At 47.1% G+C, this 27,124-nt stretch overlaps 1 protein-coding gene across 1 annotated transcript; it reads left to right on the top strand.

Moving 5' to 3' along the window:
* myh9a (myosin, heavy chain 9a, non-muscle) lies at positions 1 to 27,116 on the top strand. The gene is made up of 43 exons (XM_056586068.1): positions 1 to 249; positions 3,894 to 4,084; positions 5,042 to 5,182; positions 5,352 to 5,508; positions 6,215 to 6,242; positions 6,430 to 6,523; positions 7,569 to 7,589; positions 8,352 to 8,444; positions 8,718 to 8,781; positions 8,905 to 9,003; positions 9,196 to 9,339; positions 9,441 to 9,536; positions 9,657 to 9,733; positions 9,904 to 10,098; positions 10,798 to 10,971; positions 11,961 to 12,134; positions 12,599 to 12,713; positions 12,876 to 13,066; positions 13,206 to 13,327; positions 13,567 to 13,636; positions 13,821 to 13,981; positions 14,392 to 14,500; positions 14,849 to 14,980; positions 15,434 to 15,640; positions 16,199 to 16,336; positions 16,881 to 17,004; positions 17,131 to 17,302; positions 17,615 to 17,827; positions 18,092 to 18,236; positions 18,381 to 18,587; positions 19,352 to 19,456; positions 19,667 to 19,819; positions 20,794 to 21,042; positions 21,286 to 21,498; positions 21,924 to 22,136; positions 22,605 to 22,766; positions 23,231 to 23,359; positions 23,756 to 23,844; positions 24,020 to 24,143; positions 24,907 to 25,115; positions 25,384 to 25,492; positions 25,723 to 25,895; positions 26,221 to 27,116. The coding sequence occupies exons 2-43, from the start codon at positions 3,899 to 3,901 to the stop codon at positions 26,327 to 26,329; spliced, it is 5,886 nt and encodes a 1,961-aa protein (XP_056442043.1). The 5' UTR covers positions 1 to 249; positions 3,894 to 3,898; the 3' UTR covers positions 26,330 to 27,116.
* The last annotated feature ends 8 nt before the right edge of the window (positions 27,117 to 27,124 follow it).

The following is a 27,124-nucleotide window of genomic DNA, read 5'->3' as shown; positions in this document are numbered from 1 at the left end:
CCGCCCGTCGAGCCTACCATCCTCGCCGAGTGTAACGCCTGTACAGCTCGACCGCATGAAACAAACACGGACACACACAGGCAGCTCGGAGGAATCTTTAAGATAGACAGAGAACGAGTCGGAGAGATCCATGCGTTGAGTCGCTTGTGTTGTGTGACATTCAAAGCGTGGTGGTGCAGGGCTTCTTAACAACACTGACGCAAAACCGAGCGGCCGACTTCTCTCGCAGTGCTTGACGCTGAACACAAGGTAACTAAATGCATACGTTGTTGTTTTTTTCTAAACTTCGCTAGCCCAACTAACTATAATCCTCAACACAAAGTGCTTTCTACCTGTTGAAGACGAGTAAAGTACCCCTCGATCGTCAAATAGGCCTACCACCCAGCCATTTGTTTCCTGTTCAAACTATAAGGAACTGCAGGTGCGCGCTAATGTTTTACATGTATGGTTTCTGCTCTCTGTAATGTGATTCATTGCCGTGTGTGGATCGAGACATTCCTCCGTCTGCATCTCGTGTTTGTGACTTATTTGAAGGACGTGTATCTGCAAGCAAGTTTGGCAAGTAGTGAACCTGCATGCACCCAGTCTACCCTGAGGATATATAATTGTCTATATAACAAGACTATGTGATAAAGACATGCGTGGGTGTGTAAAGGCCTATGTTATTTCTTTCAAAATGCATTTTATTCTCAAAACTATAGTTGACCACCCGAAGCCTCCCTACACACGCACACGTACTCGCACACTAACAAAAAGGCAGTAGTCCTGAAGCAGTCAGAGAAACCTCACTTAGCATCGCTCCTGAACCATGGTGGATCCTAACCTGCAGTTGGCAGGCTCCTGGTCGCTGATGTGTCACATGTAAAGCAGGGATTGGACCTGCTCCAGGAACAGGAGGCCGCAGAGAAAGAACGGACTGAGAGGGAGGCCAGAAATGTAGGGTCATTAAGTCACCTTTTAAAGTTGTCCATCTCTACATTTATACAAAGCTGTTCCCCTCTAACATAGTTTTTATTTTATTTGATACACTCCCTTTTATATTCCAATGCATCAACCAAGACTACAGACTGGGCCACGGGTTCAAAGGTCAGGCCTCCTAATGAAAGGATGGCAAGGCTCCCGTGGTATTACTGCTTCCAGCCAGAGCGAAAGCAGTTGGAGGAGGATGGTTGTATGACCTCCTGTGTGAGGCAACAGAGACCTGTTGCTGCCCACTGCTATTGCATGTGCGTTGCCAGATTCCACCGTTCGTTTGGCTTGCGTTGGATGAGAAATGCATACGTGTTTCTTCATCGCGGTGCTTGTAGTCTTGCAGACGCACGCATTGTGTGGTTGAATGCTCAAACCGTAGCAACTTCCTGAGGAACTTGGTCCTCTGCAGTTTTTCATCATGTCCTGTTACAACTTGAGGTCCCCGCCCGTCGACCACAGTGTTCTTCTCGTCTGTCATCTCATAGGCTTCTCGTCGTTTCTGACGGATTTCGCCTGTCATAGTTCAGTGGAATTTAATGGTGGCCGTGCCTCCTCTTCAGGCTACAAATCTCTCTCCCCTTCTTACTCACTCTCTTTATCTGTCTCTCACTCTCGTTCTCTCTCTCTCTCTCTGGCCCTGAGGGCACATGATATTAAGCAACAGTCTGCCCCCCCCCCCCCCCCCCCCCCATTCTCCCTCCCTCCCTCCCCGACTTTACACGGGCTGATCACATAAGGTGCTTAGAGAGAAACACAGAAGACATCTTACACTTATCTGTTTATCTCCCTGTGTAAACGCACACTCACTCTTGTCTCGACCGGTTGAGACAGCAATCATCCTCTTCTTATTGGATAGAAATAACTAATCTGACATGCTCAAACTCATTCACACACGTGCATAGTTGGGAGATTGGCCATTCATTTGCTGAGGCTTTTCTTGTGTTTTTGTTTTTATGCAGTATTGTTTACGAACCGCCTGTTCTAATATAAAGTTCTATATGATGTAACTATAATGTACAGTTCTATACATTGTCTTCACTTGTTTGTTACAGCGGTCAAAATTAGTAGAGACTATGAAACCAATCAGGCTTGTATTGATCAAAAGAAAATAGGTTATTTTAGCAGAGCAATTCTCTGCTGGGCGTGGCACTGGATGAGAAGGTTTCTCCCTCCTTGCCCCAACTTGCTCTAAACATTCCTTCCTCCTGCTTCCTACCCCGTATCCCCCTCTGTCTGCCAGTGTCCCCAGCCCCTCCGCCCAGTCAACCTAGCTGTGTTGTAACCTGTGGCCAGATGTATTGTCATGCTATGGGTGTTGAGGTATGAGGACAGATGTCTCATCTCCAGCCGTATCGGGATATAGGTCACATGGTGTGCTTTCCTGGTGTTTGAACACCTCATTGATTTATTCTGTGATTGTCCTTTTGCTGCTAGTTGACTATAATTTGAAAGTCTGATTTATACCCCCCCCCCCCCCCAACACATTTGCAAGCTTATTTAGGCCACAAAATTGCTCTTCTGTTAACTTGCAAAAGGGATTCGTCAGTGTTAATGACTCAATCTATCGATTTTGAAATGATAAATCGAAAAAAGGATCTTATGGCTTAATCAAAGAGGGATTTGTGACCGTAATGAATTGTCAGACTAACAGTTGGGATGTATCATTGGGATAACCACAGGACAGCAGGAAGGTAAGGGTTACCGCTGTTTGGAGACGGTATAGAGACTGTGTCTAATCCCAACTCTAATGAGGGGGTGAGCAGCAGGGACTGTTCCTACCAGGAAGTCAGGGATGTGTGCAATGGAGAGCTGTACACGGTTTGAAATGGTCCCTGTTCAATCCCTTCATTTTCGATCGAAGGCGGCATATAGACATGACTTAATCACCCCAGAAAATAAATGAATACTTTGATAAAACGACTTGTGTGTCAAGGGTGTCGGCGATACCGAATACACTCATTTATGGAAGCTGTTGTTCTGATGGCAAGGGTCTGTTATCTTCAAGTAGGATGCAATTATTGCTATCAAGGAGGAATGATTGACCTATGGAGGAAATGATGGGAAATTGCGTGTATTTTTACCAATGCCAGTACTAGTAGTTTAATGAATGCCAGTAGTTATTTTCTTGAATGCAGGGCTACAATACAGGCAATGCATGTAAAACTTGCTGGTAGTGATATTTCATGTTGGAAAAGTACCGTCTGCTGGCAAGAACGTGTTTTTAAGCGCACGGTTTTAACAACAGGTTTGAACCTGACTCAAATTACAGTCATGGTGTAAAAGCACCATGACTGTTTTCTTTTTTTCAGTTCCAAATTGCAAAAAACGGAATCCCCAACATGTTTTCTAATATAACTTCCTCTTCATTATCCAACATAAGTTTGACCTAGTTTCACGTCACAATTGTAAGCATTAGGGCAACCTATTCCACATAACGTGGCTAGTGTTGTTTTTCAGGGCATATCACATGTTTCCTGTGTGGTGTCGTTAGGCTCCCTGTTCTTGCATTTCCTCATGGTAGCTCTCACATGCCTAACCTTTGAGGAGGCAGTTCTCTTTTGCATGCTCGTAGAACCACATCCAGCCGTTGATGCTATGCCATCAGCACCCTGCATAGCATCACTCCCCAAGAACGAGTCGGACACTTAAGAGTGTGCTCTCCCTGCTGTATTTTCATTCAGGATAATTTTTTTAACTGTTTCAAGTCTTATACCTTAAAAAACAACAACTAAAAACTAAAACCATTATGCCACGAAATCCCGAGGCCATGCAAACTCGGTTAAAGGACAATCTCACTTCAAACTCTGATCGACATTACGTAGGGTTGTTTAACCCGGCAACTGTGTAAAACGTTGGGCTCCTAAATTCTGTGTGATTTGAATTTCCTGCGGTAACTCTCCCTCTTCCTCTCTGTCCTGAAGCCACCATGACGGATGCAAACAAGTTCCTGTATGGGGAGCGCGGGGCGGACAGCGACCCCATGGCCCAGGCCGACTGGTCCACCAAGAAGCTGGTGTGGGTGCCAGCGGAGAAGAGCGGCTTCGAGGCGGGCTCGCTGAAGGAGGAGAGCGGGGATGAGTGTGTGGTGGAGCTGTGCGACTCGGGCAGGAAGGTGAGCCGACAGGGCTTCGGTGGGGTCTCGTCAATGGGCGTGGTCCGCAGCCTGCTGTGTATTTGAAGGGTTTGGTTGAGGTTTAGTGCAGAATGCATGTCTACACGTGGTCACTTATGGTGCGTTTTTGTATTCTCTGTGAACCGACTGGGCCCTCGGATGTGACGTCACGCCCACCCTTCAATCGTTTTATTATGTTTCGCTCGGTCGTCGGAGGAAAACATGGACGCCACCTGGAAAGCTGTTAGCATTGGCAGAGTACCAGGCGCTCCAAAATAAGCCATAGGCAGAGATACAGACGCAGTAAGGTATTGCAGTAATAGGAGTGATTGAAATTGCCATTTGAACCACCAAAGCGCTCAAAGCACAATGAAAACAGTTCATGCTTAAAGTCACACTGGGCGCAGCCATCTTGAATTCTGTCTCGGAATTTTGCTCGGCCTCCTGAGTTCATCCGAGCTAGCAAGTTCGCCGTCCGAGGAAAAGGGGCGTGTTCATGCGTGTCGCTAGGCAACGTCCTCGGACCTCCAAGACGGATGGATAATAAAACGCACCATTGAGAAAAAAAAAAAAAAGTGTAGCTTGCATGCTATTGTGTGCAAGAAACCCCTATCAATGCATCACCAGTTACCATAAACGTCAGGCGTCGCAAAATGAGAAGCTTGGTTTAGGGAGGTGTGACTGGGAGCAAGCACCCTGCTCAACCAGGTATGCAAAAAATATTTGAGTAAGTTTCTCAAATTTAATTTATTTTTTATTTTTTTCCTACAGGCCCGGTCTCTAGCCATAGTCGTAGTTAATTCCTGTTCAATAACACACAGTTAAAACTCTCGGCCACATGAGTTCTCTTACGAAGTTAACCATTGCTTGTTGAATACGTTCTCTAATCTACATTCGGGGGACCAGGATATACCAAGCACCAGTCCCAAAACGTTTCCATTCTCCCCCACTTCTCAGATCAAAGTCAACAAGGACGACATCCAGAAGATGAATCCGCCCAAGTTCAGCAAGGTGGAGGACATGGCGGAGCTCACCTGCCTCAACGAAGCCTCAGTGCTCCACAACCTGAAGGAGCGATACTACTCTGGACTCATCTACGTGAGTTCACGCACACACTCACGCCCGTTACCCTGGGACGACATTGCCTAGTTAGTTCACGACAACCACACTGACTATACCATCCTAAAAGGCCCATCAACAAGAGGTCAAACATTGACGGGCACGCGTCTTATTCCCCACCCCCCCCCCCCCCCCCTCCACACACCAGACGTACTCGGGTCTGTTCTGCGTGGTCATCAACCCCTACAAGTACCTTCCCATCTACACAGAGGACATCGTGGACATGTACAAGGGCAAGAAGAGGCACGAGATGCCCCCCCACATCTATGCCATCACTGACACCTCCTACAGGAGCATGATGCAGGGTAGGTCTCTTGGCTGCTATACACACGCACACCTGCCTCATGCACTCATGCACTCATGCACTCATGCACTCATGCACTCATGCACTCATGCACACCTGCCTCATGCACTCATGCACTCATGCACTCACTCACTCACTCACTCAGTCTCTCACGACAAGGCTTTCTATTCCAAAAGTCTCTTCAATGGGTTGTTAGGGTGTTTAGTAGGATACAAGATCACCAAGATGTACTTACCATTCAATAAGTCTCTGATGGATCCCCAGGGAGTTTAATCGTTTACAAGACAAACAATGGCTTCCCTGGTGAGGCATGTGATCAAGCTAGTCATCTGCCCAGGTTGTTGACTAGATCATCATGGGATATTTCTAGTCTGTGTAGATTTGATTATAAGAATCCACTAACATAGTGCATAGTACATAGTGCAGTGCTTATCTGTCGAATAAGGTGAATGTTTATTGGCGATAAGTAGATAAGATGTGTACGGTATATTTACGCATGATTTAATTTGGCAGATTTATTACTTTTTTTATTTTTTTATTTTTCTTATCAGGAATCTTGGTTTAGAAATGTATTATTGCCTTATTCTTTTTCTGCGTTGCTTGTCTTACATTCTTTGCCACAGCTGTGCCAGCTGTTTACAAACTGGGCAAACAGGATTATGTATGAACTGGCCTACTGAGTGATACTATCTGTATATCTTCCCTAGATCGGGAGGATCAGTCCATCCTTTGCACGTAAGTGATTTCTCTTGTGACAACCTTTCTAGCCAAATTAGGTTTTTTCAGAAACTAAATCAAACTCATTTTCATTTTAATCGCACGTTTCTCAGCCATTGTATACGTAGTGGCTCCGTTGATTAACCGGCTTTGATTTTACACCGTTCGACGTTCACACATGTACCGTTGTCCTTGTTCGGCTCAGAGGGGAGTCTGGCGCGGGAAAGACGGAGAACACAAAGAAAGTGATCCAGTATCTGGCCCACGTCGCCTCGTCCTTCAAGTCCAAGCGAGACCAGGTGGGTACAGAACCGTGTGTTTTAGTTTGACGGCATGTCCACACACGGTATGTTGATGCCTACATGTGAAATCTACATCAGTTATTTATTTTTTTGATAAATAGGACCACTGTGCCCTATAATGTTTAGGTCATGATGAATGTTTTTTTAATAAAAAAGGGAAGTGGTCTTTTTTTTTGACAAATATTTCTATTGAGGAAGTTGTCAGTTAACTCTCTTCTTTGTTTTCATCAGAGAGACGACAAACGCATTAAGGCTCAAAGGCTACAACTGATGTGTCAAACCATCTCTAGGTTTATGCTAAAGGTGTGGTTGTATAAAATAGTATGCATCATAGATGTCAGACATATATCAGGTATTCTCCATCAGAAATGCAAATCTATTGTAGGAAAATGTAGGTTTGTTTTCAAGTTTAGTTTATTTCTCGTCTTTTATTGAAAAGCATTGAGGAACCTTAGGCACTTTTTTTTATACCCAACTGGGTGTCGTCCTAAAGATTGAATTGAACCTGGACATCCACAGGGGGTAATCAGTAGGAAAACAAGCACAGGGCCATGGCCTGTACCAATTACATTCTTACATTTGGTTGTTTTTTAAATGTGCATCTCTGTTCAGTGTCCTCTGTAAAATGTTGTCTGTATTCCATTTTCAGTTCGGTTTTCTTTATTATTTTACATGTAGCAGTTTCATTTTTTGCCACACTTTCAACTCTCTGGTCTGTTCTGATAAGGGAAGCAGCTCAGCCAACATTCCCCTTTCAGGTCCATACTTGCCTGTCCTGCAGTGACCAGGACTCCAGCGAGGAGCAATGCGTGTGTGGGGCTGGGGATGTCTGTGTGGGTGTATGAATGTCTGACTGGACTTATCCCGTCATGTATGGCTTGTTCTAAAGTTCACAATATATGCAATCTACTGAAGTCTTATCTGCGTTATTCTATGTCACTGAGCCTGACTGCAGTTCGTAGTGGTGTACTCATGCAAACTGAGGGAAGAGTTTGTTACAAAGTGTTAAATTATCCACCCTTTCTTCTCCTTCTACCTCTAGGGCAGCGCAGTTCTGTCACAAGTGAGTCCATCTCTGACGCTGCATGATAAACAGCTTTTTGCATATGCGCCAAATCATAAACGGCTTTTTCGGTCTGTGTTTTCAAGAGGAATTATTATTAAGTCACGCCATCGAACAGATCAAATGCTCTCTTTGTTATGGGCCTGCATGGACCTGGTTTGGGGAATAGGGGTGGTTGTGTGTCTGTCTGTGTGGTTGAACCGCGTGTCCTTACCCGTTTTATCGAAGCGCTTGCGTGCATGTGTGTGTGTGTGTGTGTGTGTGTGTGTGTGTGTGTGCGCAATGCGTGTGCGAGCGTGCGTGTTGTGCGTAATACATGCATGATGCGTAGTGTGCTTGCAAGCATGATTAACGCCACTGCTCTCACAGTCATTTAACGTTGACGCAAAGGTGACGGAAATTGAAGCCTCTATTTTCCCTCGGAAGTATTGTAATTGGAGTCAGAATGTTAAAAAAATATTTTTATTGTACTTCAGATTTATGAACTTGGAAAGAAGTTTGGTATTTCTAGTGGAAGAAAATATGTGTGAACAAGATTCTTGTTCTTTAACTCATTAAGATCTAAATACATCTGTTCTGGGACAAGAAATACTAACCTAGGTCAAAAAGGTCAAAAATATGAAGCACGACAAATAAAAAATTTCAGTTCCGAAAATTCTGACTTCACTTCCACTACTTAGTTCTGCTAGAGTGAACTTGACGTCCAATGAAATGGACGCTGCGATTGCTGAGTTGTGTTGTGATCTCCCGCTCCGTGCTCAGGGGGAGCTGGAGAAACAGCTGCTGAGGGCCAACCCAATCCTGGAGGCCTTCGGCAACGCCAAGACGGTCAAGAATGATAACTCCTCGAGATTTGTAAGTGTGGCCTTAAAGTCCTTCCACTAAACTCCTGTAGCTAGGATCTGCTCCCTCCCTCCCTAAATTTTACCACCCTTAAGAAGTGTCGCATTAGATTGATTTCCCGAACCAATCAGAAAAGAGATGCCTTGGTCAGAATGAAATAAGTGCTCTGAATTCATAATGGACACATACAGAGGCTTATCTCTAGCAACTTTTGGGTGTTTTCATGTCAGTATCTCCAACACATCACAACGCCAATGTTTCAAAGCAGTTTTTGTTCCGGAATAGGGGAAATTCATCCGGATCAACTTTGACGTCAACGGATACATCGTTGGAGCCAACATCGAGACTTGTATCCTTGAAGTGCCATAGGGTCAACCCTGTAATTTCTTCTTGCTAAGCGCCTGCTTTTTAATGATAATTCTGACTGAATCGGCGTCTGGCCTGATTACGTCCTTAACCAGCGTGATGCCAGACCTGCTGGAGAAGTCTCGGGCCATCCGTCAGGCTAAAGAGGAGAGGAGCTTCCACATCTTCTACTATATGCTGACCGGAGCCGGGGATAAGCTGCGCAGTAAGCCCTTACCGATGGTCACAGAGAAAACCAGGGTTCTCCCAAAGGCTCAATGCTTATGATTGTGCACTGGATAATTTTATTTAAAATAGTTTTTCGATTTTGTTTTTGAAATGCATTTGATGAATTGAAACCGTATATACAGTAGGTATTAGTATACTCGGGATAACAAAATGTGCTTTTATTTTGAAGCCGAGTTATGTCTGGAGGACTACAGCAAGTACCGCTTCCTGTCCAACGGGAACTCAACCATCCCAGGCCAGCAGGACCAGGACCTGTTCAACGAGACCATGGAGGCCTTCGAGATCATGAGCGTCCCGGAGGAGGAGCGAACAGGTACGTTTTTCCCTTGACAACAGTCTGCCTCTGTATCATAAGGTGTCCACGCTCAGCTCATGTGTCTCTTGACGATACGTTCTTGTGTTCTTGTCGGCCAGGCCTGATGAAGGTGATCTCTGCTGTGCTTCAGCTGGGGAACATGAGCTTCAAGAAGGAACGTCACTCTGACCAGGCCTCCATGCCTGATGATACCGGTACCCGCACCACACTGATCCATGGACATGCAGAAGCACCTATTTAGCACTACCCACAGGCACTCGCACCGCTCTCTGCTTGCATGATACCCAACTGAACCGCCCTCTTCTGCCCTGCAGCGGCCCAGAAGGTCTGCCACCTGCTGGGGATGAACGTGACTGACTTCACGCGGGCCATCCTGTCCCCCAGAATCAAGGTAGGTACCCGCACTTTAAGGGACTCCACCGAAAGACCAGTACACTCAACCCAATGGGCACATGGACTCCGGGGCATTTCCCCTCAGATTGCTTGAGACGTAGTTCTCTTGGACTCGAGGCCGGTGTGCGTTACTCAGGAACGACCCGTCTGTCGCTCTCCGCACCGCAGGTGGGACGGGACTACGTGCAGAAGGCTCAGACCCAGGAGCAGGCAGAGTTTGCGGTGGAGGCGCTGGCCAAGGCGTCCTACGAGAGGATGTTCCGCTGGCTGGTGATGAGGATCAACAAGGCCCTGGACAAGACCAAGAGGCAGGGCGCCTCCTTCATCGGCATCCTGGACATCGCCGGCTTTGAGATCTTCGAGGTACGGTTTTCGGGGGCCCGCGACCGTACGGGACGACGGCAACGAGGTCGCTTGTAACGTAGGCCGGAGGGTTCTAGGCCAGGGCACACCGCTAACCAAAGCGTACATTCCACGCACAAACACTAAGAAGTTGTAGGACATGACATGGAACACCTACATGCAAACGCCAATGTGTCTGCTTGGAAGGCACTGCCGTAGAGTGGTGATGTGTCACATCATATCATAGCAATAAAACAAGAAGGAGCAGAAGAACAATGCCCTTTGGACTGCCTTCAGCCTTTTGCTTTTCATAGTTAAGTATTGCTTAAACGCAAGATTATTTGCAGTCCAATAATCAAATATATATATATATATAATATTTAAAATTATGGCAAATTCCCTCGCAAGTTTCCAGAGTCTAAACGGATGTCTTTAATGTGTTTGCTTTAGCTGACAAGCAGTCAGCTAAAGCAAACTAAAATTTGAATCATCATCATTAAGCAGCAGTAATTGTTTAATTACTCAAACGATGAAGCGAATTTCAAAATGAACTTTGATTAACAACCCTATAGTCAAGGAGGCTCTCTTAGACCATGGACCCTTTAGAATTAATTTTCATTTCCAGGTCCTTCTTCCACCTGTTAAATTTAAACTGAACAATGTCATTATTTATTATTATTATTTAAAGAGTATTTCATAACCCTTCTCCTCCTCCCCCAGCTGAACTCTTTTGAGCAGCTGTGCATCAACTACACCAACGAGAAGCTGCAGCAGCTCTTCAACCACACCATGTTCGTCCTGGAGCAGGAGGAGTACCAGCGGGAGGGCATTGAGTGGAGCTTCATCGACTTCGGCCTGGACCTGCAGCCCTGCATCGACCTCATCGAGAGATCGGTGAGATAGCTCCTCCCCTTCACTCTCTAAAGTTGTTTTATTGGAGACTAATCCGTGCTGAGGGTCTGAGAGCAGCACTGAGGAACTGAGGAATCTGGAGGAACGAGGTTGTTTAACTTTTGGTCACTTCTGTTTTGTTTTTCGACCAATCATTTTGCTCGGGTTGGCATGGATCTGTAAGCACGTAATTCGCCCGAAGGACGACGTATTAATGGACGAAATACAAATTCGACCTATACTGGTATATTAAACTTTTCCAAGAGTCTGAAGACTGTCGGGGAAACCCACGATTTAAGACGGAGTGTCTTTAGTGGTCTGATATGAACCGTGTGTAAAATGTCCTCTTAAGGGATATATGTATTTAAATCCTCTTCTGAAAGCTCCATCTTGCAACTTGTTAAGTTTTAGTTAGTTTGGTAGAAAATCTCTTTAACGAAACAGGAACGTTGCCTTCCGTTCCAGGAGCTAGGCCGCCTCCCCCCCAGAAGTTCTGCTATGGCATGTCAGGACCGCTGGATCCGAGAAGACTCCTCTCCCTTATGAGTCTGCCACTGTAGTCACACGCACATGTAGTGTTAAAATCAAGTTGTCCTGCAGCAACCTCTTGTCGATCTATCGTCATTCGTCAACTGTCAAATGTTTGCATCACTGGTCGCCATGACAACGGTCTAAATCGGTGATCGGCATTACCACAGCAGTTTCGGTTAGAATCAGGAAGTGCGATTGCCTGCGGTGGGAACCTGCTGCTGCTCTAGTGATCAACTGTCAGGTGCTTCACGAAAGACTTTCCTTAGCTCTGCTGAGCAAGGTTCGGAGAGCCGTTTGTATGACTTATAACGGGCCTAAACACCTCAACAGGGTTGAGGTGTTTAGTTCGAGAGAACGGCTATTTTATTAGTTTCACAAATTGTTGCTTGCATCGATGCTTAAGTCACATGGTTGCACATAGTTTTGCATCATCGTGTGTGTGTGTGTGTGTGTGTGTGCAGACTGGGCCCCCGGGGGTGCTGGCCCTGCTGGACGAGGAGTGCTGGTTCCCCAAGGCCACGGACAAGAGCTTCGTGGAGAAGGTGGTCCAGGAGCAGGGCGGAAGCCCCAAGTTCCAGAAGCCCAAGAAGCTGAAGGACAACGTGGACTTCTGCATCATCCACTACGCCGGGAAGGTATGGACCACGCCCATTTTCTGCAAATTTAACTTGCGTTTTTTTTATTTACGTTACTTTTGCTTGTGCTTTTTTAGTAGGTTAATAACGGTATATTATGTAAGCCTATATTATGTAAGCAGGTAGTTGCATATCATTTTTGTCAAATTGAATGCAGAGGGAGACATGGAGACCATCATTGTGTTCCTGATGTTTAAAAGTGAATCCGATTGTAGAGGCGGACTGTTGTTTAGGAGAGGAGCTGGGCCTCGCCATTAGAACGCTGTGGGAGACCCCGATATGGAAATGTTTTATTTTCAGGCTAATGAAGCATGCGGCAACACAAAATATCATTCAGCATCATTTAGCCGCCTATATTAAAAAACAATTCGACCATGGCAGATCTTAGTCGAGAGTTCCCCTAGGAGAGACCGATTCAACAGAAGAACACATGAATACACATGAACATGTTGTTTGTGTGGTAGGTGGACTACAAGGCGGACGAGTGGCTGATGAAGAACATGGACCCTCTGAATGAGTGTGTGGCCTCGCTGCTCAACCAGTCAACGGACAAATTCATCGCCGACCTCTGGAGGGACGGTGAGTTTGGCCGACGCATGACGGCCTCATGGACGAATTTCTACGCTTATCTATTTATTTTTTTGTGAATTAACTGGGGTATGTCCACAGTGGTGTCCTCTGTGACGGTCCCATCTGTACCTCGGTCTGTCTTCATCACACCTCCTGTGTTTCTGCTCCCAGTGGACCGCATCGTGGGCCTGGACAAGGTGGCGGGCATGTCGGACTCCATGCACGGAGCCTTCAAGACCCGCAAGGGCATGTTCCGCACGGTGGGCCAGCTGTACAAGGAGCAGCTCTCCAACCTCATGACCACCCTGAGGAACACCAACCCCAACTTCGTCCGCTGCATCATCCCCAACCACGAGAAGAAGGTGCACATCAACTCCTGTTGGCGGTTTTAAGTCTAGACCGACTGTTGCTCATTGTAGCTTCTTGGTATCGCTGCGTACGTTCTAATGTGTTTTTCGGTCTGTTTGTCTCTTTGTCTGTGTGTCCGTGCCCCCCCAACAGGCTGGTAAGCTGGAGCCCCACCTGGTCCTGGACCAGCTCCGGTGTAACGGGGTTCTGGAGGGGATCCGCATCTGCAGACAGGGCTTCCCCAACCGCATCGTCTTCCAGGAGTTCAGGCAGAGGTAACCCGGGGCGGACCCAGGGTTGTCCAACGTTTAGAAGCTACAATCGCAAACAAAATGATTTCATCGGAAATGTATGTTTTATTTAAGTAGAAGGTCTAATGACGGTAGCAGTTCCTAAGCAATGCATCGGTTTCTTTCTGTCCAACTTTGTGGATGCACGGACTCTGAGGGAGAGACGGGCGGGTGGGGCAGTGCGTCATTTTATTTATTCTCATTTGATGTCCTTTGTCTTCCAGGTATGAGATCCTCACTCCCAACTCCATCCCCAAAGGCTTCATGGATGGGAAGCAGGCGTGTGTTCTCATGGTGAGATTTGTCAAACGTGCATAAAGACTAAAATGACATTCATCACATTTTATCGTATGGTGTGTATGACGTATTGTTTTTATCTGCAGATTATCTTGCGTTATTTTTTTACTCCATCATTTGCGTTCAATCACGAGTGAAGACGGGGAGCGTATAGTGAGTACCGTTTCTCTCTCCCGGACAGATCAAAGCCCTGGAGCTGGACCCTAACCTGTACCGGATCGGGCAGAGCAAGGTGTTCTTCCGGGCCGGAGTGTTGGCCCACCTGGAGGAGGAGCGGGACATCAAGGTCACCGACGTCATCATCAACTTCCAGGCCTGGTGCCGTGGCTACGTGGCTCGCAAGTACGCTCAGAGCCCACCTCCAGTGCTTCATTAGACTACCCCCTGTACTCGTCGCGGACAATCCGCTTTATCCCTAGATCATTTGATAAGCCTATTATTTGCACCTAGAGACGGCCCCCTTCCTCTCTTCAACGAGGTGGCCTCGTATCGTTTTGCGTTTGTATCAACACTATCCAACATTGGTCAATGCAATTCGACAGTGAGATCCCCTTTTTTGTCGACTGTTTGTGCCTGCATTGTGACGTTAAAATTCCTGAACATTGGTTGTCTCGCTGAAGAGGCTTCCTACAGTCTGGACGCGTGTCCTCCCATGAACATGCTCCCATTTCCAATAAACAAAAAGCTTGTATGACATGGGTCTTACAAGAGGTCCCGTTCCATCGCTCACCCCCTTTTTTGTCTCCCTCCAGAGCGTTCACCAAGCGGCAGCAGCAGCTGACTGCCATGAAGGTCATCCAGAGGAACTGTGTGGCCTACCTGAAGCTGAGGAACTGGCAGTGGTGGAGGCTCTTCACCAAGGTACCGTGTGTGTGTGTGTGTGTGTGTGTGTGTGTGTGTGTGTGTGTGTGTGTGTGTGTGTGTGTGTGTGTGTGTGTGTGTGTGTGTGTGTGTGTGTGTGTGTGTGTGTGTGTGTGTGTGTGTGTGTGTGTGTGTGTGTGTGTTGAGTGACTGTCCCGTGTTTGTTCACTGGCTTCATCAATTTTATCACGGTGGATCCAAACCTACTCCTAATTTGGGTAGTCCGATTCTGTTTATACCCCCACTCCCTCTTTGCTTTCCTCCCATATACCTTAACCCTTTTTCCCCACCTGGGATGGCATTAGTCCCCTCCGTGCCCACCCAACACCTCCTCTCCTCCGTCCCCAGGTGAAGCCCCTGCTGCAGGTGAGCCGGCAGGAGGAGGAGATGCTGGCGAAGGACGAGGAGCTGGAGCAGGTGAAGCAGAGGCAGCTGGAGGCCCAGCAGCTGCTCCAGAGCTTTGAGTCCAAGCAGCAGCAGGTATGTGCCATGAGCACCAGGACCACACACTCTTACTGCAGCAGGTTACAGACCAGGAGGGGAAGACACTGACACTGACACACACAGACATACAAAGACAGACACACACACATGGACTTAATAAGCAGGACTCGGTGTAGAATATGAACACCAAAACACTTTAATAGCAACGATGAAGCCACCTGTAACCAGTTTGATGAAACCCAAGTTATAGTACGGCTGGGGGAGCCTACAGTAGACCATGGCTATAGTACGACTGGGGGAGCCTACAGTAGACCATGGCTATAGTAGGGCTGGGGGAGCCTACAGTAGACCATGGCTATAGTAGGACTGGGGAAGCCTACAGTAGACCATGGCTATAGTAGGACCATGGCTATACAAGCCTACATGGAGCCGTATGAGACCACTCCCTGGGACCAGTCCCTCACGTGTGTTTGTCCCCCGCTCCCCCAGATGAGCTCGGAGAAGCAGGCCCTTCAGGAGCAGCTGCAGGCGGAGATCGAGCTGTGTGCCGAGGCGGAGGAGATGCGCTCCCGCCTCGCCGCCCGCAAGACGGAGCTGGAGGACATCCTGCACGACCTGGAGTCCCGCCTCGAGGAGGAGGAGGAGCGCGTCACGCAGATGAGCAGCGAGAGGAAAAAGATGCAGACCAACATCACGGTCAGTGGGGGGGGGGGGGGGGCGTCTGGCCCCGTTTGGGAACGGGTGGAAGATATGTTGGATCTGCTGTTGATCCCCTTCATATAAAACGATTCCATTAATTATTTGTCATTCATATATCATATTTAAAGTGCTCATATTTAATACAGATTTATTACTGAATATAGAATACATATATTTTACAAGTATGACATTGTTTTTTACATTTTTGTACTTTTTTATTTTGTTTAATATATTTTTATTAACAATATGCCAAAATGGACATGAAGAAATTTAACTTTTTCTTTTTTTGGTTTCCAACATTTGACAATCGTATATAAAACATTACTCATATTTCACAGTATTTTGACCCAAAAATGGGTAATGTTCAAATAATGCGCAAAATTGCTTTCCCCTCCAACCCACCCATCCAGCTTGTCCCTTTAAGTTCAGATCTTCACCAGAATGTCTATTGAAGTGTATGTTCAAAGAAGGATTACAGCATTTTTGTACTTTTTTAAAAAGAAAAAGGCAACCATTGCAATATGAGCCATAACTTTGATTCATTTGTCCCTGCAGGAGCTGGAGCAGCAGCTGGATGAGGAAGAGGGCGCCAGGCAGAAGCTCCAGCTGGAGAAGTTGACTACGGACGCCAAGCTAAAGAAGATCGAGGAGGAGGTCATGATGATCGAGGACCAAAACAACAAACTCAACAAGGTCGGTCCAGGGCTCTTTTATAATCGCGAGGTTCTACCACAATGACATCACTGGTCTCCTTCAATTAATTTGCGAACTCGGGATGCAAGTTGTTTGGTTTATCGTGTGTACTGCTCGGTAATTACCAGGTCCAATGGTTGATATGGGGGGATAATCAGTAGGTAATTGAGCGACGATACGACACGTATTGCGATTCTTGTAAAATTGTGATATGACATGCGATTTATCATTCTTGTTTTTATGTGTGGTTTAACGTTGTGCTTCATGTTCTAAAAGTCCAACATTGTTTAAATGCCGACTATAGTTGAATACACTATCGAGGCCTCTGTACCACGCTACTATGAAATTGCTTACACTGTTAACATTTTTGGATCAAAGAAATGCGATACACTCATGAATTGATTAATTCATTTATGTGTCATCTTTTTAAACTGATTCATGAGGCACATGCGTGATTGACACATTTGACACTAAATTACTGTGATTCAGTGATTCAGACTCGGTCATGAGTGTCCCACCCTGACCGCTCTCCTCCCGTGTTCAGGAGAAGAAGCATCTGGAGGAGCGGATCTCAGAGTTCACCACCAACCTGGCGGAGGAGGAGGAGAAGTCCAAGAGCTTGCAGAAGCTCAAGAACAAACATGAAGCCATGATCACCGACCTGGAGGGTAAGTGATTGTGTGTGTGTGTGTGTGTGTTTGTGTACACCTCAACATGTGTGGCCGTCGTTGCAACAAGGAGGCTCAGGATTTTTTTTTTATTGCGAAACAAGTTTTGAATTCTCTGTCCCTCAGACCGCCTGAGGAAGGAGGAGAAGACGAGGCAGGAGCTGGAGAAGGGCCGTCGGAAGCTGGAGGGGGACTCCACCGATCTCCACGACCAGATCGCAGACCTCCAGGCTCAGATCGCCGACCTCAAAGCCCAGCTGGCCAAGAAGGAGGAGGAGCTTCTGGCTGCCATCGCCAGGTTAGCTAGGGAGCCCGGTCCAAACCATACCAATGTTTCTCCACAGTGTAACTGTATGTGTTGGAGCGTTATCTACAGTTATACTGTGGAGAAACTTATTTTTCATATGACACGACAGTAATCCAGTCACACTTGGAATACCTTGATTTAGGGAACTGAATGGTAACCCGTGATTGTAATATTGTTTGCTCCTAGATGCCTCACCATACCCTACTGAGATAAGGATTAATGAAAAAGACTGATTTCAGACACAAAAACAATATATAACGACTAACCCATGGTTCTTCCTTCTCTGCGGCCGTCACCTTCTAGGATCGAGCAAGAGGCCTCAGCCAAGAACCTGGCCCAGAAGAATATCCGAGAGCTGGAGGCGCAGATCTCTGAGCTGCAGGAGGACCTGGAGCTGGAGAGGCAGGCCCGCGCCAAGGCGGAGAAGTACCGCCGGGACCTGGGAGAGGAGCTGGAGGCGCTGAAGACGGAGCTCGAGGACACGCTGGACTCCACCGCCGCCCAGCAGGAGCTCAGGTACGGGGATGGGCGTGGCTTCTGGACAACGTGCAATGATTGCTAGTGACGCTAAGTGGTTCAAGCAGGTATAGGAAATATTTAAAATGTTTATAGTAATGATTATGGTACGTCTTTTGATTATTTGTAATTGTAAACTTTGACCTCGAAAGCTATCTACCTTGTTTACTGAAAGCTGCAATAATTTATTTCTGACCACTAGAGTGCACCAAAGGACTGCTATTGTCCTGTGCCTTCCATTCATTACTTCTGATGCATGTTCAGATCTAAGCGTGAGACTGAGGTCTCTCAACTGAAGAAGACACTGGACGATGAGGCGAAGGTCTACGAGCAGCAAATGGGCGAGATGAGACAAAAACACAACCAGGCCTTTGATGAGCTCAACGAACAGCTGGAACAGGCCAAGAGGGTGAAAATCATTATGCCTTCTTTTTGGATGTGTTTTTTGTATTTCAATTGATAGACTCTTATTCATACGAAAAAGAAGACTATGCTCTAGGCATTGAAAATGTATCTTTCAGTTGAACCAATGTCCTTATGCTTTACCCTACAGAACAAGGCATCAGTGGAGAAGACCAAGCAGGCACTGGAGAGTGAGTGGAACGAGCTGCAGATCGAGATGAAGACGCTGACCCAGAGCAAGGGCGACTCTGAGAGTCGCAGGAAGAAGGCCGAGTCCCAGCTGCAGGAGCTGCTGGTCAAGCACGGGGAGAGCGAGCGGCAGAGGACCGAGCTGGCCGAGAAGATGACCAAGATGCAGGTGAGCGTCCCATCGAGGGTCGTAGTGTCCCCTTGGAGGAGCTGGGATCACTGATGGGGGTTGGGCTAGTAGAGGGGAGACGTTGGGTGACGGAAGGCCAAAAAGTTTTCTTCTGATCTTGCAAGCTTTTTTATTTTTGACCCTGGAGTACTTCACTGCTGTAGGGACGATACGTTAAGGTTACTGGTAAGGGGGGGGGGGATGATGATGATGATGATGATGATTAAGCAATATCACACAAGAGAGGGAATGCTGTTGTACTGAATATCAGCATGGCTGTGATTCGGTCGTAGTTACGAGGCCTTTGGCCGAGTGCCGAAGAGAGTCACAGCCGTGCTGATATTCATCACCACAACACGACCTTGAGTGTGTTATTGCTTTTATGCAACAGTTCTACAAGCAATTTTTTTAGTTAATAGTAGTAAACGACAACAGATTATGGTTGCTACTTTGTATAGGTCTACACGTTACGTTAAGTTACGTTACGTTCCCTTCGTCCTCTTCTGAAGACCATTCATAATTCAACTCAAATGTTATGTCTCAGAACTTGTTAGTCTTTGTTGCAATCTAAGCTACATTAAAGTCCCAGTGCTGTTATACTCTATATCAGCACTCATGGAATGCCTCTTGTCCAATCAAATTACTTGGTCGGAACTAATTGACCGTGGAGTCGTTTCCTCCTGTTGAACCCCAGGCTAGGTTTCTCATTGTAATGCTCATTCATTATCGGGAATCCCAACGTGTATTTGTTACTCTGTGTGTAGTCCGAGCTGGATAACGCCAGCAGTCTGCTGAGTGCGGCGGAGAGCAACGGCATCAAGGCCAGCAAAGACTGCTCCTTTGTGGAGTCCACACTGGCGGATACACAGGTACTCACTCACTCACTCACTCACTCACTCACTCACTCAGGCTACTTTAACTTTCTCCTCCATCTCTTGTTCATTTAGCATGGGTACAGACGGGTGTCCATATTATCTTTCCATATTCCATATTTAAAAGCTATCAGTCACATAGCTTGCCTAACACAGACACACTTCCAGATGTTGTGTTGCTCAGCCCACCTGTGTCTGCGTGTGTAGGAGCTGCTTCAAGAGGAGACCAGGCAGAAGCTGGCGGTGAACACACGGCTGCGCCAGCTGGAGGATGAGCAGCACAACCTGCGGGAGATGCTGGAGGAGGAGGAGGAGAGCAAGAGGAGCGTGGAGAAGCAGGTGGCCACCCTCCAGACCCAGGTCAGTCCAAGACACACCCCTCACCCCCAGGTGCATACACTGGCACCAGCCCGCCTCCAACCCTCTAGTGCCTGGGGCGGCAGTAGCTCAGGAGGTAGAGCGGGTTGGCTGGTAACCTGAAGGTTGTTGGTTCGATCCCCGGCTCCTCCTAGCAGAGTGTCGAGGTGTCCTTGAGCAAGGCACCTAACCCTGACTGTTAGCTCACGTCCTGTGAGGACGTCATAGAGGCAGGTGGGATCAGTAACCCTCTCCTCGAAATCTACTACTAAATGAATTTCATCGCTGGATCGACAATTGGGCTGGTCCAGCAACTCCCAACGGCTAGCCGTTATAGGAGCATATAACTACTGTACTGATCGGGAACTACGGGTTGAACTCGAGGATCGACCGATTTTTAAATGTGTGCATTTCTTGATTCACCCCTCGGTTGAGCCTTGCGATCAGGTTACCGTTAGACCTCTCAAAAATATTCCGCTGTGGAAGAAGTTAAAATGTTCTTTCTCTTATCGTTAGTTATTTGAAGAGTTGAACGGGAGCTATGGTTGCTTGTTGAAAGGCCCGTGTTTCCACCCATCAATGCCTGTACTGAGGTTCATGACAACAATGAGTCAGTTCATATCTATGTGTGTAGCTTCTAAACGGTTCCTATTGGATCCCCTTGGAAAAGGACAGGATCCATCTCAAGGGGCTAACCTCAAATTAAAACAGAACACATTTGGTGTGTACCTGTACGGTACTTGCTAGTGGCACAATTTCTTCCACTTACGGGAAGGTTCATGAGCTGTACCTTAAGCTTCTACGCCAATGCTTAAACATTTACATCAAAACACACACACTTTTTTCTTATCCGTAGTTATAAAGACTAAACATTGCTCATTCAGTGATGTATGAAACGACCCGGCCATCCAAATAGTCACATAATTCCCAATCTATATTCTCCCTCTCCCTCCTCCTCTTCCTCCTCCTCCTCTCAGCTGGCAGACATGAAGAAGAAGATGGAGCAGGAGGCGCTGACCCTGGATGGCTCAGAGGAGGGCCGTAAGCGGGTGCAGCGGGAGCTGGAGGCGGTGGTGCAGCAGCTCGAGGAGAGGAGCTCTGCCTACGACAAGCTGGACAAGACCAAGACCCGAGTGCAGCAGGAGCTGGACGACCTCATGGTGGACCAGGACCACCTCCGGCAGATCGTCTCCAACCTGGAGAAGAAGCAGAAGAAGTTTGACCAGGTGTGTGGGTGGAATGAACACAAACTGTTAAATATACGAGTTTGAAAACGTGATGCATTTATTCAGCATTCCTGCTGAATAAATTTTCCAATCACAAATGAAGTAATGTACAATTATGCATCCAATTTTTTATTTTTTTCCCATTGACTTAAATTTGGTTTCCTCGCCTGAATACTTCTCAATGAGATTATTCCCTACTAAGCCTCAACGTTCTCCTCCTCCTCCTCCTCCTCCTCCTCCCAGATGCTGGCGGAGGAGAAGACCACCTCCACCAAGTACGCCGAGGAGCGGGACCGGGCAGAGGCGGAGGCCCGGGAGAAGGAGACCCGCGCCCTGGCCCTGACCCGCGAGCTGGAGGCCATGGCGGGCCTGAAGGACGAGCTAGACCGCACCAACAAGACGCTCAAGGCCGAGATGGATGACCTGGTCTCCTCCAAGGACGACGTCGGCAAGAGTGTAGGAGCCGCACGCACGCCATTTTGTTTTCTTTGGTTGGAACTGCCATCAGAATCATAGCTAAGTCGCCTCTGGTTTAAAATATATTTTGTATGTAGGGTTTAGTCCTTGTTATCTCTTTCAATTACGGTATATATATTTTCATTTTCATCTTTATAGTTGCGTTTATTTATTTTTCTAAACCATTTTTACATTGATTGATAGATGCATTTCGTAGTTCCCCTGATATGGTTAGGGTTAGACACAGGGCCTCATTGAACAATGATATAATGAACGTTTTAAAAAGTATTAAATAAAGGTTGATTCTTGGGAGTTTCCAGGAAATGACGGCGCTATCGATAGTCCATCCGAAGCTGGTACCTGATCTCCTCTGTTAAACCAAGGGAGTACAAACCCCTCACATTTCTCCTCCTCCTCCACCTCAGGTCCACGAGCTGGAGCGGGCGAAGCGCGGCATGGACCAGCAGGTGGAGGAGATGCGGGTGCAGCTGGAGGAGCTGGAGGACGAGCTGCAGGCCACGGAGGACGCTAAGCTGCGCCTGGAGGTCAACATGCAGGCCATGAAGGCCCAGTTCGACCGCGACCTGCTGGCCCGCGACGAGCAGGGGGAGGAGAAGAAGAGGGCCCTGGTCAAGCAGGTGAGGCAGACGGAGGACTCATTCACTCACACGTATTGGATCGAGTGGGTGGTATAGCTTCACTATACAGTACTGTACAGATTCACTAAATGACATTGGATGGAGTGGATGGTATAGCTTCACTGTATAGTACTGTGCTCACCCACTCGATTACGTTGGATAGAGTGGGTGGCATAGCTTTAACATTCAGTACTGTACTCACTGACTCACTCACGTTGGATAGAGTGGACGGTATAGCTATACTACACAGTACTGTACTATGTAACTAACTATACTATAATGCCAACTATAGAGGAACGTTATTTAAAGAAAGCTGTCAGCAGGTGCTCGGCTCGGGATGGAAACGTACTAAAACATGGAGAATAGAAATAAGTATAAAAATAACAAGCAGTGAGTCAGTGAAATGTGAAGCGTGCGTGTGTGTGTGTGTGACGAGGGGGTCCTGACGGTGGGCCTGGGGTCCGGCAGGTGCGTGAGATGGAGTTGGAGCTGGAGGAGGAGCGGCGGCAGCGCTCCCAGGCCATGTCGGGCCGCAAGAAGCTGGAGCTGGACCTGGCCGAGCTGGCGGCTCAGATAGACTCTGCCAACAAGGCCCGCGATGAGGCCCTCAGGCACCTGAAGAAGCTCCAGGTAACACCCAATCACTCATTAATTTATTACCATGTCTGTGCTTTAATTATGTGGGAAGCAAATTTTGGGCAAAACCCCAAATCTCACAAAGCCTATTTATTCGATATTTTTCTTAATGACTGGTCACATATTAGGCATGAACCATTATGAGCCAGTGGCTTCAATGCTTGTTAAGAAGCCTTTAATAATTGGGTATTTATATGGGTATGATTGATGTGTAGAACAGCCATGTGTTTAATGCCCAAAAACATAATTCACTTGATATCAACAAGGGAACAAAAAGATGAACGGAGCTGAACAGGGCTACTTTAGAAGCCTTTGAGATGAGTGTGGATTTAGCTGCGCTACAAGTTGCCATTACGCTGCCAACCAGAGAGCCAACCGCCCTTGCCCATAGCTTAGCATTAGCCGCAGGGGGTGGACATGGAGCGGAGGCTGATGCTCTCTGCATGTCTGTCCCCCAGGCGCTGATGAAGGAGCAGATGCGCGAGACGGATGAGCTGCGCGTGTCCCGGGACGAGGCCCTGAACGAGGCCAAGGAGAACGAGAAGAAGATGAAGACCATGGAGGCCGACGCCATGCAGTCCCAGGAGGTACCGACGTCACTTCGCGCTCACACTGGGGCTCTTATTGGTTGTTTACATGCAGCACAAGCCGCTGTCCATCCCATCACGTGCCTTGACAGAAAAATGTGTTGGACATGAGGTATTAGTGGTTTCTGACTCTTAAAGTATGTTTAATTGTATTTAAATTGTACTTGTGAAAACTATTTGTCATGATGATTTAATGTATGTGATCTTGTAGGAAGTGTCAAGTGCAAGACAAGTTAGGGTAGGCCATTTGGAGAAACCATCCAGAGTATGCTAGTTTCTTTATTGATATAGTTAAGGGTCAAACAGAAAAGCACATGCAACCACTGTCCAATGTGGTTGCATGTGGGGGAGCGCTTTGGTTTCTCATGCTCTCGTTCTCGTGTCTTGTGCTCTCAGGACGTGGCGTCTGCAGAGAGGACGAAGAGACAGGCCCAGACGGAGCGAGATGAGCTTCAGGAGGAGATGAGCCTCTTAAACACCAAGCTGTATGATACCACACACTTCAATAGCTACACCACACCGTCCAAAACATCCTGCATGCATTGATCCATTAAAAACGGCATGCATTCATATGCATGTGTGTGTGTGTACTGTCTCTAACTATATGGATCATAATACTTCAAACTGAAGTTGAACCATGGCTGTGCTTCTTCTCCGCAGGTCTCTGGCTGCGGATGAGAAGCGGAGGCAGGACGCTCGTATCGCCCAGCTGGAGGAGGAGCTGGAGGAGGAACAGGTCAACACGGAGATGGTCAACGACCGGCTGAAGAGGACCGGGCTGCAGGTGAGCCAAGGAGGCTGCAGCGTGTCTCGTAACTTACAGTTGTCGCGGTTGTTATTGAGTGTAATACGTTAAGATCAGTGGTTTCAATGAGATTAAAATCATAAGCTTGGATAAAGTTGCTTCCCCTTCATAACTATAACGAGGACGGCTTGGTGGCTCGACCCGCTAGTGCGCTACAATGACATTAGGGAATGAAATGAGGGAACGCCATGTAGTACTACATGTCGTGGCATGTGGGTTAGATTCCCACCTGTGCTACATGTCATTCCCTCTCCTCTTGACTCCATTTTCCTATGTCCCTTCACTGCCCTGTCCGTAAAGAGACAATAGCCCATGAAATATGTGAAAAATAGAACAATAATTTCATGAATAATAGCTGTTCAACAAGATCTTGCAATGTAATTAATTGCTACCAATCCGTAACGGCTTTATTTCGTGCTGTTCAAGGGTTTGATGTAAAACGAACACGGCAGTTTGGATATCGGGATCAAACATGGCTGTAAATTATTTTAACAAAACATTCAGTATATGAACCGCTGCAGTGGCTTCTTAAAATATTTTTATATTGCTTAAATCAAACCCCACCCCTTAACCCTGAGCCAACCGATAGGCACACGTTTTTTTCACAAATAAAAACTTGTATGTGAACATTAAAAGACAATAGGTACAGCAATGTATACCTGACGTACCGGAGGAATACAGACACATGCGCACGCGCGCGCACACACTGACTCGCTCTTCTGTGCCGTGTGTCTTGTCCCAGAACGACCAGCTGACGACCGAGGTGTCCACGGAGCGCAGCGCGGCCCAACGCCTGGAGGGGGTCCGCATCCAGCTGGAGCGGCAGAACAAGGAGCTGAAGCTGAAGCTCGGGGAGATGGAGGGGACTGTCAAGAGCAAGTACAAGGCCGCCATCGCGGCTCTGGAGGCCAAGATCTTGCAGGTGGAGGAGCAGCTGGACGTGGAGTCAAAGTGAGTGAGGCCGGCCAGACTCTCGCACCGTGGCTGGTTGATGATGATGATGATGATGAGGAGGTGGATGAGGATGCGCCAAAGCCTCTAAATAGTTAATAATTTGTTAAAATGTGCATGGAGACGATGGTGAAAACGAATAATTATCTATGGTGGTAGATTTGTCTCAATGATGATAAATAAAACCAAACAAGTAAAATAATTGAAAGGAGGAAGAAGGGTAGTTTTGGTTGCTCTTCCTCACCGTGTGTTGCTGTTGCTGTGTCAGGGAGCGGCAGCAGGCCTCCAGACAGGTCCGCAGGACGGAGAAGAAGCTGAAGGAAGTGCTGCTTCAGGTGGAGGACGAGAAGCGCAACACAGACCAGTACAAAGACCAGGTCAGCCTTCCTCAACCGCGCTGTGTGTGTGTGTGTGTGTGTGTGTGTGTGTGTGTGTGTGTGTGTGTGTGTGTGTGTGTGTGTGTGTGTGTGTGTGTGTGTGTGTGTGTGTGTGTGTGTGTGTGTGTGTGTGTGTGTGTGTGTGTGTGTGTGTGTGTGTGTCCCTCCCTCGCTGACCCTGGGGTCTGCCGGTGCCTCTACCGTACCCTGAACCCTGTCTCCTCGTCCAGGCCGACAAGCTCAACACTCGCATGCGGCAGCTGAAGCGCCAGCTGGAGGAGGCTGAGGAGGAGGTGACCCGAGCCAACGCCAACCGCAGGAAGCTGCAGAGGGACCTGGACGACGTCAGCGAGTCGGCCGACTCCATGACCCGGGAGGTCAGCACCCTGAGGGGCAAGCTCAGGTGAGGCCTTCAAACAGGACACGCTGCAGAACGTGTACTGAGGTCCACAGAATGACTGCTCTGTCATGCAGAATTTGTACTTCCACTGTACTGCCAGAATGTGTACTATGTACTGCAGAATCTATACTCTGTAATGCAGAATGTATTGTCTACACCTCGGTCGGTCTTTCTCCCCATTTACCTTCATCATCTACTTGTCGTCATACAGCATATACCCGTTGTGGTTTTATTCCTTGACTCTGTAATAGATCAGCACTGCTGATGTCACTTCTTAAGATGTCCTTGCGATTTCTGCACTCATTGTGTGTCCGTGTGTCTTTGTTAGACGTGGGGACCTGCCCTACAACCTAAACCGCCTGATCGGTCGCACCGGCGGGGAAAGCGATGAGGAGGGAGACGTGCAGAGCGAATCATCTGAGCCCCAGTTACCCTGAGGGTCTACACTGAGGACCAACCTACGCGTTGGGATTCATATTCAACATTTTTAACAAAATTGCTTTTATGAAATTATCTAGCCATTGGTATCCCTTTAAATACTACAGCCTTGAATTATCTTCTTCTTTTTTCTTGTGTTATGAATGCGTAGCTCTCTGCCAAATATCTTCCCTTCACCGTCCGAATGAAAGATATATTGTTTCCACAACGCTTCACCTTATATAAAATACACTTTATTGCTTTGTTTCTACTTGATGGAAAGAGATTGAAATTGTATTGGTATATTAGTAATCCTGCTACTATTTTAACAAGCCATATGAGTTTATAAAGATGGGTCAAATGCTGTTAAAGCCACTGTTAATCACTGTTTTGTTTTGCACATAATGATCTGGGTGCTTCGACACAGTAAGATACTAGATCACGTTTAGTAACATTGTTGAAATCAGTCAAACCTAACGAGTTGCACAGATGCTAGGACATGATCACAATTGGTGTAGTTTCACTCAAACACATCTAGTAGTTTAGGGCTGATGAGCTTGTCAATCATTATGTTTCAATTGCTCATCTTTGGTGGTGGGTTATGTATTATGGCTTACTTTGCTTCTGTATGAACTTTTAGCATTGCAGTCAAGATTTCCTTATGGCACAAAATGATGTTCACTGCTGTTGAATACCACATGTTTGCATGTTCAGGACGATCACTGATCCACTGTTCATTTCCAATGCCATTTAATGCAAATTTCCAATTTGATCAATGCTAAGGGAAATAAATCGATTTAAAGTATACTCAATTA

The sequence above is a fragment of the Gadus chalcogrammus genome, chromosome 3 (genome assembly GCF_026213295.1).
Source record: "Gadus chalcogrammus isolate NIFS_2021 chromosome 3, NIFS_Gcha_1.0, whole genome shotgun sequence".
Classification (NCBI taxonomy): domain Eukaryota; kingdom Metazoa; phylum Chordata; class Actinopteri; order Gadiformes; family Gadidae; genus Gadus; species Gadus chalcogrammus.
The sequence above is the reverse complement of the archived record's forward strand: the minus strand, read 5'-3'. Positions and strand labels throughout refer to the sequence as shown.

Bases quoted from the DNA above. Each gene is read 5' to 3' on its own strand.
- myh9a (XM_056586068.1), top strand. From the start codon at position 3,899: ATGACGGATGCAAACAAGTTCCTGTATGGGGAGCGCGGGGCGGACAGC. The intron at 5,183-5,351 runs GTGAGTTCACGC...TCCACACACCAG, and splicing joins ACTACTCTGGACTCATCTAC to ACGTACTCGGGTCTGTTCTG. The intron at 25,116-25,383 runs GTGAGTGAGGCC...TTGCTGTGTCAG, and splicing joins CAGCTGGACGTGGAGTCAAA to GGAGCGGCAGCAGGCCTCCA.